The sequence below is a fragment of the Protopterus annectens genome, chromosome 8.part0, assembly GCF_019279795.1.
Source record: "Protopterus annectens isolate FY-2018-M chromosome 8.part0, PAN1.0, whole genome shotgun sequence".
Lineage (NCBI taxonomy): Eukaryota > Metazoa > Chordata > Ceratodontiformes > Protopteridae > Protopterus > Protopterus annectens.
In genome coordinates this window covers 1,266,816,040-1,266,828,976 of record NC_056741.1, presented here as the reverse complement: position 1 = coordinate 1,266,828,976, position 12,937 = coordinate 1,266,816,040, and the positions used below count along the sequence as shown (strand labels likewise).

The window sequence follows — 12,937 nt, the reverse complement described above, 5'->3', positions numbered from 1 at the left end:
TTGTGGCTGGTTTTATAGAGAATATTTATATTTTTGAGAGAACTTGTATATATTTGGTGACAGCTCCTGAAAGCATTGCTGTTTGATCAACATTACCATTTATATTAATATTAATTTCACTCAGTAGAATCAAGTACCCTTGCAAGTGCCTTAGAGTGGCTGGCTTTGGAGTGTCTGGTGGTGGTGTAACTACCTTTTAGTCTGGGCAGAAGGGGGCAAGGCTAGTAAATCTGTGCCAGCCTTTCCTAGGGGTGTGTGTAAAAATCAAATCTTGGAGTGTGTGTGTGTCTGCTTTTTGGAGCAGGGACACGAAGCACTTATTTCATCAAGAGGGTGCTGGAGAATTTGGCTTGGACCCTCGACTGAGGTCGCAACCCTATACCTGTGCCAGTAGGGAGTCGCACTGGGGACCTGGAGAGAGACAGACAGAGAAATCCAGACCCCAGACTGAATCTGTTCCCTGTGTGCTCTTAAGTGAAAGCGAGCTTGATGCAGAGAGCTACATATGGAAATACTGGATGTATCCATTTTTGTTCCAAGCGAACGTCCCTCTCCAGTGTCAGTGGTGAGAATTAAGGATCCTTGATTACTGGCCCAAAGAGGGGATGTCACAGCTTGTATGTGTAATATATGTGCATGATAGTGGAAAATGTTATTGAGGTTTTTCTCTTGTCATTGTAATTGATGTATGTGAACTCATGTTGTGAATCCAGTAACATGATGTTGTTTAAAAAAAAAAAAAAAAAAAAAAAAAAAAAGTGGCATGTATTGTTAATTTCTTTTTGCGCACTTATTTTTTCTTTTGGGTCCCAGGATAAGATATTGGGAAATAATCGTCGATGTGCTGTCATTCTCTCCCAATACTAATGTTCCTGCTGGCAGTAAGATAATAAAACAGTTCATTTGTCAGCATGTCTGTGGGAGGAAACTATAGATAATGGTGAAAATCCACATAAACATAGGCATGACATGCATACTTTTCACAGAAGGTACCCCTGCCAAGAAGAGACCCAGAGGGGCAAGCACTGTGACGAGTAGCTATGTAATCATTTGTAGCTGCCCCCCCCCCCCCCCCCTTTAAAAATTGCAGCAAATCTGTCTTCTCTAGTGTTGTAACCATTCCCTCATAGGGCAGTACAGAAAACTGATTATTGAGATATATGCCAAGATTGCTAAACAGCCAGCTTATTCTTTTTTTTGTTTATAAATTTCTTTAATAAAGCAGAACTGAAACAATGACCCAGGTACATATACATTAATGTAACATTTTTACTTGCAGTTTGCAGGTTTCCTTTTTAACTACCATTGTTCATTATTATGTTACTTAGTGTTCAGTTCTTTTCCTCCATTGAACCTCACTTCTCCTTGAACACTATTCTGCATATTTTTCCACCACAAATTCCATTTACTTGTATGTAATTTACTCTTTAGTTTTCCTGAAGATCACAATTCCAGTTCTTTTATCTTCTTTACAGCGTTCAGTATTTCAGTTACAGTTTTAGATTTTGATTTCCATTTTCTTGTAATTGCTGTTTTGGCAGCCAGTAACATTAAACTTTTACTGCGTTATATCCCATTTCAAAATAATCATTTCCTAAGTTATGATTTGTTCCCCCAGTCTTTCTTACAAAACACTCTAGGGAGTGGAACATATGTTCTCAATTACATCTCTTTCCCATCCAGTATTTGCTGTCTGAGGAAAAATTCTCTGAAATCTGCTTGGGGTATCGAAACATCTATGCAAACACTTCCAAGCAAAAATCCTAATCCTTCTGGACTTTTTTGCATACTTGGAAGCCATACAGATGTCTTTCCATTGTCCCTTTGTAAATTGTTTTTCCAATCTTTCTTCCCAGTCTTTTCTAACCTCCTCTGATTTTTACACTTATCATGCAGTATTTCACATTGTCTACTAATTATCCATTGTAAGAGCTGCTTCCATTGTGTACTCGACTAAAACTCTTGTCATAGCTGGTTTCTCACTTAACACTCCCCTGCCCAACCTATATATTCTAGTTCCTTTTTATCATTTTCATTGCTTCTATTTTACTATCCATATCGATAATCAGTTTACAGTTTTCATTTTTTTTTTGTTGTTGTCTCTTCCCACATATCCATAGATGCAATAACAGAATCCTTTTTTAATCCACACACCTAAATACTTCATTTTCTCATGTCCCCATAAATATGGCTATTGCTGACCCAGTTCATGTGTGGGTATGTAATATACCACTGTAGCCTTTGTTTTATCTTTCGTTAATGTTTTAACCAGAAAAGACCTGTAACTGTTTCAGAATGTTGCACAACACTACAATATCCTTGTTTGGATGTATCATATACAGAATATTGTCTGCAAAAACGTTAACTTTTCTTGAGTGCCATATCAGTTATGTCCTTGAACTTTGCAAATCCCTTATTTTCTTTGCCATTGACTCTAAATATAAAGCAAATAACAAAGGGGAAAGAGAACATACCTGCCTGGTTTCTCTGTCAACAGCCAACTTACTTTTATTCCTGCATTTTTTTTGTTAGGAGAGCTCCATTAAACTATAGCCTAACAACTGGTTGTACCGAGAGGCCCAATGCTTTCCTTACTCTCCCATCTTCTGGTAGAATTTTGTAGTGTTATAAGCTTCAATTTTCTTTACATACTTAAAATGAACTAAAACCCATGCTAATTACTAGAGCAAGCCAACTGTTTAGCATGTCATAATGCTGAAACTGGACAAAAAATGCACCCTCACTGGAAAACGGGCAGCATTCCCTTGCACATACCATGCAATCCATGTTAAAGGAGTGGGCCATCATTTCCTGATGATTCAGAAGGTAGTAAGCATACTGTGAGTGGGAAAGTGATACTGGCTAATTATGCATGACACATTTCATGTAAAGTACGCCCTCTCAGAAATCCAAGACCTGATGATACTGTAGGCCCAGCGAACAAAAGCAGATTCTGAAACTTGTTGTTCAACATTTAAAACACTTTTGCAGGGTGCTTGCCTCTGTGCACCCCTTAATGTTAGATGCCATGCCAGTTATGCTTATGTGCATTAATGTTGAGGCCAGTGTTCCACAGACTAAGGGAATTCTCTGAGCTATGTCTTTGCACACACTTCCTCTCTTCAGTTATGCAGTTCCAAGTGTAACCATTATTGTCCTGGGAATATCAGAAGCACCTTGTTATAATTTCATTTGTAATCTTCCCAGAGGTACTTGCCATATTATTTGACAAATCAGACTAACAGATAAACACTGTCATGAAAAGAGAAGGCTTACTATATCTCTGATGCAGGATTCTAAGATGATGACACAGCATTGCCTTACAGAAAGGACTTATTTCCTGATATAGCGGATTCCATTGGGAAGGCATTTTCCATGTATTTGTCTAAATATAGCTAAGCCGCACAAGAGAATGTTGTCAACTGATTGCAAAAAGAGTAGAGACACTGCTAGTGAGATTGTTCCTGAAATGGAGCAAACTACTGAGATCTACTGAATGTCATTTGGGTGGCAAGTATAAGGCACACTTCCCAAGCAGAAGTAACTAACAGGTTAAAATGACTTGGATATAAACATAAACTGCGTAACACCCCATCTCTGTACTGAAACATTACCATTCAGTTTTTTGTTGATGCTTGTTTTGCTTCTTGCAGGAAACCCACCAGTGCCAGTGTGACAGTGGATATATTGGTCAGAAGTGTGACCTGTCCTTGCTGGATAACCAGGGGACTGCAAACTGGTACAATGTCAGTGCTTCAGACCCCAAATTTACCCCACGGAGTGCTGCAGCAGGGGTGTTCTTGAATACCACGAATGCTCTTTACATCTTTGGAGGTAAGACTTTGATAAATTATTACAAGGAAAAAAAAGTAAATGAATAAATAAAAAGAAACACTCATTATGGTTGGAGAGATGTTGTGTGTTGTATACCCCAGGTTTAGGTTCATAGTTAGGTACTAGGCTATCGGCCCTCAGGCCTATACAAGCCCAGCCAAAAAGGTACCCTGGCTTTTGCCACCCAAGAAAATTATTTTCCTGTGCCACTGTCGAGCAGAGCCACAGAGGTGATCCCTGGGGTGAATTTCCTATTTCCCATCCAATCATCAAGATTTTTCTTGAGTGCTAATGAGGAGCTTTGTTTGATATAGATAGGTAGTTTATTCCAGAGTATGGGAAGTCTCTGGGACAGGAATCTATCCCTCCGGCATGTTCTGTTTATTGTGGTGACAAGGTTTAGGTCCCTAGAGCATGTAGCTCAGAGGGATTGGAATTTCTTTAAGTGGAGCATGTCCAACAGCTCTGGGTTTGATATAGCTTTGTATGTTAGGCAGAGATCACCTCTGAGTAGGCGATATGCGATGGAGTAAAGCTGGAGTTTTTTGAGAAGGTCTGCATAGGGCATCTGAGGCTGGTAATCCTCTTTGTGAGGTATTTCTGTGGCCTTTCCAGTTGTTGTAGATGTCTTGTGAGGTACATACCAAAAGGGGGCGTTGTACTCCATAATGGATTTAATGAGTGATGAGTAGAAGGGAACAATTACCTCTTTTCTTCTGGATGAGAAACCTTTTGTGATGAGGTGTGCCACATAGAAGGATTTCCTGACTACTGTGGTGATGTGATTATCAAAGGAGAGACTACTGTCCACCTGTGTCCCAAAGTCTCTTATCACACTTTCGGTGTCAAGTATACTACCGCCTATGTTGTAGTTCATGGGTACAGAGTTTTTACCAAAGGAGATGACAATGCACTTTTTGGCATTGAGCTTGAGACCAAGGCTTTGACACCAGGCATCTGTCTCAGTGAGGCCCTTTTGTAGGATGTCCACATTGTTAGGAGTTTTTATAGCTCCTAGTTTGCAGTCATCTGCGAACTTCATTAGCCAAAGTCCTTCTGTGTTCGCATGTACTTCAGAGAAGTAGATACCAAACAGGAGAGGACCCAGGCCTGAACCCTGTGGTGTACTGCACTTGTCACTGGTCTGAAGTCGGATTTGGAGTCTGCTACTTTCACAGTGTGGGTTCTGTCAGTGAGCCAGTTGGCAACCCATCTTGTGACATAGGGATTTATACCTAGTTTAGTGAGTTTATCTATAATTCTAGAGTGGGGGATGATGTCGAAAGCCTTGGCAAGATCTAGCTAGGCTGTGTGAACCACCTTTCCCTTATCTATGGCTTTGGTGACTGCTTCAAAGAAGTCTTATCAGGTTTAGGAGACATGATCTGCCTTTTACAAACCCAAACTGGGTGGGGTCCAGAGTTTGGAGATTACCAATGTCTTTGCTTATAAGTTCCATGATGATCTGTTCCATGGCCTTGAAGACCAGGCTCGTCAGGCTAATGGGGCGGTAGTAACCGGGGTCCGTGGTGACTCCTCCCTTGTGGAGTGGGATAACAGTCACTGTGTGCCATTCAGCAGGCACAAAGCCTGAGGTGAGGCTATGATTGAACATGTTACTTAGGTGGGGTGCCAGTTCGTTCTGTAGTTCATGGGGGTGAGAGGGGGGTAAAATTAGCATTGAACCTATCTGCCAGGATGTTGGCAATATCAGTTGGGTCTGTATATTTAGTGCCATTGTGCTGTAACTCAGAGCAGATTGAGTGTTGCCATTGAGATTCTTGACATAGCTATAGAATGCTTTGTGGTTGTATTTAGAATCAGTGGCGAATTTGTTTTCGTAACTAGCTTTGGAGGATTTTATGAGGGATCGCAGCTTCTTACTGAGGCTGACCAGGGAGCTCCTCCACTCATGGGATTTTACTTTCTTTTGCAACAGTTTCTTCCTTCTGTTGTACAGTTTGTTTATGGCAGGGGACCACCAGATTGGCTTCCTTTTTTTGGAGGATAGCGTCTTGGTTCTGTTTGGGATAGCACGATCCATGCAGTCATGTAAGTGCTTATAAAGTGCATTTGTGTAGGATTCAGTAGTCGTAACTGTATTGTCCATCTGCATGGGTGTCATGAAGTTCGCCACTTCTGTCTTAAGAAGCATGAAGTTGGCTTTGGAGAAATTTTTTACCATGGTTTCCTTAATGGGGTGAGGGCAGGATGTGGATATCTAGGGTAATTAGCTTATGGTCGGATCGGACTAATGAGGCGTTGACTTCAGGTGTGGAACACCGGTCACTCATGTTGGTAATGACTAGATCTAAGATATTGTTGCCCCTGGTGGGGGTGTGGATAAGCTGATCCTGGGCATTGGAGTTTATGAATTCCAGAAAGCGTTGAGCGAAGGAGTTGGTACATGAGTAGTTTTCCCAGGTAATGGTGGGGTAGTTGAAATCGCCCATTATTAGGGTGTGTGGTTGAACCCTGATATTTTCCAGTACATCAAGACAAGAGGAGTGGGAATCCTGGGGCATGGTGGGTGATCTGTAGCAAGCTACCATTTGGATTGCAGTTTTGCCCAGAGTTAGTTGCACTTGGATTACCTTGACTGCATTAAGATGGGGCACTGTCTGATAACTGATATAGTTGAAACAGCAGTTTCCGTTTTGTTTCTGTATTTTTGTGTTGTGTTCGCAGTTGATTTGGGACATAAATCAGGGTGTGTCAAGGTGGTATTTAATTTGGTACTGGCCACTGGGTGAGAATAGCATCTTCCTGTCTGGTACCTGTTACCAGAACAGAAAATCCTTTTATCTTTTTGCCAGAACAACTGCCTTTAATTATTTGGATGAATATTTCAAGTCAACGACCTTTTTGGTTCTGCCTGGTGGATTAAGAGATCAGTCTGATATCTTTTTCATTCTTCCTTTTGTACGGGTTTCAGATCTGTCCTTGGATCTGACTCTGCTGCATTTCTTCAGACTAGGATCCAAGTTTTGAGCTCCTCCCACTACCCACAATGCCATACAGTCTAACCAACCTCCTCAAATCTTGTTTGCCGCCAGTGGAATCGGTAGTGGTCACCTTGGTCTTGAGTGAATCAGTGGTTTCCCTTGGGTTTGTTCTTCACAGATAAGTTCATTTTATCGTATTTTCTTACCTTTACTTCCTTCCCTACCTTTTTTATAGTGGCGTGGTGTTTTTCTCTCCCTTGCCTTTATGGCACTCATTTAACAAAAATTTCCTGTGCTCTGGGTAGCTGTTAACTGTTAGGCTCCCCTTCAAATTCCCCTCTTCTTCTTCTAGTCCTTTGAGTGAAAAAATAAAAAAAGCTGACTGTTAGGTATTTTCTGTTTGTTGGGGTTTCTTCCACTTCTTTCCTATTATGCGGGTGTGGAAATTTTTTTTGTGATGACTGATAAACCCATTGGGTTTAAACTGTGCTTAGAATGTGGACATAAATTCCCACATTCTGATGCACATTCTTTGTGTATATTACCTGGGTGCAGAGCATGTGCTGTCAGCCCGGTCTGTTTGTGAGAGTTTTTACCCAAGAGCTGTAGCCGACTGCAGAAAGAAACTGATTTTGAAGGGTTTTTTGCCCACTTCCCCTCCAGGGGCTCACACCCCCTCTAAGAGCCATTCGGGATTCTCCAACTCCAAGAAGTGCCCTCATAAGTTTTCGAGACCAACTTGAGAGCCACCTGTTAAGGTCGGGGGGGGCTGTGGATCTGACCACTTTGGATCACAGACCTGCTCCGACGGAGCCGAAGTTCTCGTCGGATCCGTTGTGATCTGTTGTGATCACATGTTCACCTGAAACTGCCGCCCCCCCTCGGATCTTAAGCCTACGGATGTGGCAGTGAGTGTCCCTAGTGATGAAGTAATAACAAAAACCAACTGTCGTAACCACACAAAAATAAGGCAGCAGCAAATGGAACAAGATGAAATAATAACCAGCAGTAGAAGAATCACCAGCAATAAGGAAACTTGTAGCCCAAAAATAAAATATAAATCTTGTTTAATCCACAATTTTATACAGAGTTTAGCGCTTTCATTCCTTCTGGAACTTGAAGTTGCTGCAGAAGGATGTGTTCTGTGGACTTAAAGGATGCATGCTGTCACATCAAAATAGATAGACGCTCCAGGAGTCATCTGCACTTTTGGATGGGAGCCAGTCATTTTCATTTCAGGGCTCTGCCCTTTGGGCTCACCACAGCCTCGAAGGTGGTTATCAAATGCATGACAGTAGTCTCAACTCACCTCAGACTGAAGAGATTCCAGGTATTTCTTTACCTGGACGACTGGCTGTTTACTGCCCCAACCAGGCATCAATTACTACAGGCTAGGGATTACTTCTTCAATCTTGCCAATCATTTTGGAATCACTGCAAATCTGGCAAAGTTAAATCTTTCCCCTGTGCAGACTTTAGAATTCATTGGAGCTACCTGGGATACAGTCAGTCAGATTGCCGCTCTTCCCCCTCATCACGTCATAACATTGACAGATCAGATCTGAACAGTATTGAATCTAGCTTCCCCACTGGCAAGGCTAATGCTTTAAGCTCTAGGATCTGTGGTGGCCGCCATTCCATTTGTTCTTCTTTCCAGATATTTTATGTGAGTCCTTCAGTGGACTGTGACTGCTCAGTGGTCTATACTCTACCAGCCTCTGTCTGTTCCCATCAAGCTGACTCCAGTTTGAAGAAGGCATCTTCAGTGGTGGCTTCTGTCAGATGAACTGACATTAGACAGACCTTTCCTTCTCCCACCCCCCTCTGTCACTGTGACCAAGGATGCTTCCCAGTTGGGGTGGGGGGCATTACAAGGGAAAGATGGTCCAAGGCATGTGGACAGATATAGAGACCAGATTGCATATCAGTGTTGTTGAGATGAGAGCTGTCCTCCTCACATTGCAAGCCCTTTAGGATGTTCTGTCTCTAGAAACGATTGTGATCCACACAGGCAAACGTGTCAGTGGTGTGGTACATCAAGGAGGAACCCATTCTTATCCATTGTGCAGAGAAGCCATGAGGGTGTGGGACTGGATGATGTCTTTGGACCATTTTCTGCTTGTAACACACATACTGGGGAAATTCAGTGTCCTGACAGACAAAATGAGCAGGTCCTTTCTGACCCCGTATGAGTGGTCCCTCAATCAGTCAATAGCGGACTTGATTTTCAGCCATTGGATTCAACCTTACTGTAACCTATTTGCATCCCCCCAGAACAATAAGTGCAGCAACTACTTATCTCTGATTCCCCCCTCTGGGGGAGTCCCTGAGGGAAGCTCTGGTTCACAGTTGACCTCCCCGGTCTCCTCTTTTCTTATCCCCCACTACCTTTGATCCCAATGTTTCTTCAGAAAGCAAAGCACCTGAAGTCCTCAATAATCTTCACTGACCCCTTCTGGCCTTGTCAGATTTGGTTCCACTTCCTCTGGTCTCACCTGAAGTTTTCTGCATGGATTCTGGAATCCAAACGGAATCTCCTTTATCACCCCATAGAGAGTTATCACCACAGTCTGACGTCCCTCCAGTTGACGTTTGGTTTCTCCCCTTCCAGTGATCATTCGAAGGTGCAAACTCTCAAAAACCAGCTACTAAGATAGTTTACAGCAGCAAATAGAAGAGATTTGTTTTCTGGGCTTCCAAAGAAAATATTGACCTTTTTCGGCACCTATTTTTGACGTTCTGCATTTCCTTCATCTCTTTTCAATGAAGGAGCTAGCTTCTCCACCATCAGATTCCAGTTAGTGGCTGTCTAATTTTTATTCTGTCAACGTTCTCAAGTGCCATTCAGCTTCCAAACTGTGCAAGCCTCCTTGAAAGGGGGTCTTTCTCCTCAGGCCTCTGGTAAAGGATACCTCTCCACCATAGATCTCACTGTGGTTTTGCAGAGCTCAACTCAAAAAACCCTTTGAATCAGTGAGTGACTGTGACCTAAAGTTTCTTTCATGGAAAACAGTTCTCATTGCCATCACCTCAGCTAAGAGAGTATCAGAAATTCAGGCCTTATCTTCTAAGCCGTCTTACATAATTTTCAACAAGGATAACATCCCTTTATACAACCCTTCCTTTATGCCCAAGGTAGCTACAGAGGCCAATATTAACCAGACTATCCAACTACTAGTCTTTTTTTATAAATTCTCTAATGATGGAAAACTATTGCTGCATTCACTAGATGTTCACAAACAGTTACCTTTTTTTACTTGCACAGAACCAAGCTTTTTTCGAAAGTCATATCAGTTCCTTGTTTCCTTCTCTGTTAGCCATCTAGATCAGTCAGTTTCAAAGGTTACCCTCACCAAGTAGATTACAGACTGTATCACCTACATTTATAATAAAAATGGATTACAACTACCTCGCCCTCCTAAGGCCCACTCCACCAGGTCTATGTCCACCTCATCTGCCTTTTCTTCCAGGGTCTCTTTAGATCAGCAGCAAAGTTTTCTCCCATGCACCCCAATAGCAATCTGCTATTTTCTCCCCTTACCTTTTGTTAACTGTAACTCCTCCTTGTAGCTTTATCTAATATTTATACCTTTGTGTACTGTACTTTCTGCCCACTAGGTGGCACTCTACTCCAGTCTAGGGTTATACCCTGTACTCCACCTTCCCAAATATCTACTCTTAATACTCTTACATCTCTTATCCCTTGACTAGTTGCTAATCCTCTTGCTTCTTTCACTATACTGTTACCTTTTCTTCCTCCTACTAACTGTACTCTGTTTTTCTTCCCTTTATTCCACAAATTTTCCCAACCTCTCTCCTGCATTTACCGTACTCTACTCACCTGGATATACTTAACTTGCCTCAGGAGCCTGCTGCTCCCTAATTGTCTCTGTAGACTCTCACTTGCCTTCTGTAACCCGCTCCGTTCGCCCTGCGGGCTCACTCCGCTTCCCTACCCTACCCCCAAATCTCACCCACCCCCAGTTGTCCTACCTTTATACTTATAAAGCCACACCCCCTACTTCCTATCCAGTAGTCATCCGCAACTCATCACACACATACCATCTACACACCCACTCACATACTGACAACTACTCTTAATTATGTCTTACATACCTCAATACTCCACACTCTCTTTACTCCCACCTCCTAATTCTTAACTATATTCTATCATCTCCTTCACCATGCCCTTAACTTATACACTCACCTGCATAAAACTACCTCTCCTACTCTCACTACTATCTATCCTTTCTATTCCCTATACTCTCACCTTTTATGAAAACCTACAACTCACATCATCTCACCAACCCCTAAAACAAACATTAGTAATAAATGAGCTTGAATTCCAAAGCCATTCTAACATAACATTCACCTCAACCTATCTATCACCTAAATACCACAGAGTAGCCCATTTCTCATTTACACTATATAGGAAATCACAACCTAATTACAGCAAACCACTGAAGCATCCTTATAGCCCACTTAGACATCCTCTCCTTCACGGAGACATTCATCCCAACCCAGGACCATATAACAACACCCTAAGACACCCCTCACCCCCTTCACTCCCTGTACAAGCACAAATTTTCTACTCATAGTTCATCTCAATATAAGGAGTGTTAACAATAAAGTAAGCCAACTACACGCTCTACTAGATACTCACTCTTTCGATATCTTATGCTTAACTGAAACCTGGCTTAAACCAGTTACAAAAGACAATGAAATACTCCCACCTGGTTATAATATCTTGAGGTTAGACCGAACTACCAAAAAAGGCGGTGGGGTAGCAATACTGCACAAATCTCATTTACAGGTCATGTCCATACTAGTACAACCACCTCTAGAAACTAATGTGGAAATTCTTATCTCCAAGCTCCAGCTCAATACAACTAAATCTATATACATAATATGCTCCTACCTACCCCCAGGCAATAACATTAGCATCTTAGAAAATATTCTCTGCTGACTTTCAACATCCTTCCCTCAAGAAACCATTGTACTCGGCAATTTTAATATAGACTGGAACACCTGTACCACTCTAGAACCCACAACCCATATAAACCTCTATGGCTTCTCACAAACTATTACTACCCCCACCAGAATCCATAAACCCAGCTGCAAAGAAAGTATATTAGACTGGATCTTAATTAACAGCCACCCTCTCTCTTACAAAGTAGTTATCCTTCCTGATGATATTAGTGACCATTCACTAACCTATTTATCTAGACAAAAATCCTTTATCCCAAATCAAACTACCTTTAAAATCACCCGCAACAAAAAAAAATTTGATCCAGCCAACTTTCAGGATGAACTTCAAGCCTGTGACTGGTCACCCCTAAGGCACCTGCCAATTGATGAAGCAGTATCCCATTTTAACTCCAAATTCCTACAAATTTTAGAATTCCACGCCCCCTCACGCTCTATAAGAACTAGATACAAAGCAGCCCCATGGCTCACAAAAGAAACCAGACAACAAATCCTACAAAGAAATAAAATCTGGTCCAAATGGAGAAACACTAAAGACCCAGTTGATCAGCAGTACTTTAGACAGCTAAGAAATGCCACCAAAAAATCAATAATTCAGGATAAAAAAACTATTTCTTTAAACTCCAACAAAATCACCATAATCAACCCCAAAGCTTCTGGTCAGGCATAAATAAACTTTTACATCCAGGCCACTCAAAAACACCTACCCCATCTGGTCTTTCCCTAAACTCTCCAACGCAGATTGCTGATGCTTTCAATACCTTTTTTACTGAAACTGTACAATCTCTAGCTAACACCTTACCACCTGTTAACCCTACTCTCTCATCCTCCCCAACTACCTTAGCAGCTACCTTTCACTTAAAACCTATTCCTACAACCCTCATCTACACTCTTCTTCATAAACTTAAACCTTGTACTCCCTCAGCTGATGTCCTACCACCTGAATACCTTCAAACTGCTGCAAAAGCTCTTGCCTATCCCATTTCGATTCTAATCAGTAGAACCATAACTGAAGGCTCCATTCCCTCACTCTGGAAAATCTCTCACATAATCCCACTTCACAAAGGAGGGAACTCAACTGAACTCTCTAACTTTCGGCCCATAGCCCTATTACCACCACTAGCCAAAATAATGGAAAAATGTATCCATCAACAATTCCTTGACCACATTCTC

General features: G+C 41.8%; 1 protein-coding gene across 1 annotated transcript in view; it reads left to right on the top strand.

The window, feature by feature from the left end:
- The first annotated feature begins 2,712 nt into the window (after positions 1–2,712).
- The window catches only part of MEGF8 (multiple EGF like domains 8), a 1,779,602-nt gene continuing 1,769,377 nt past the window's right edge, over positions 2,713–12,937 (top strand). The window contains exons 1-2 of the mRNA XM_044079419.1: positions 2,713–2,826; positions 3,654–3,834. Of these exons, the coding sequence (XP_043935354.1) occupies positions 2,713–2,826; positions 3,654–3,834 (295 nt within the window). The remainder of the gene's footprint in view (positions 2,827–3,653; positions 3,835–12,937) is intronic.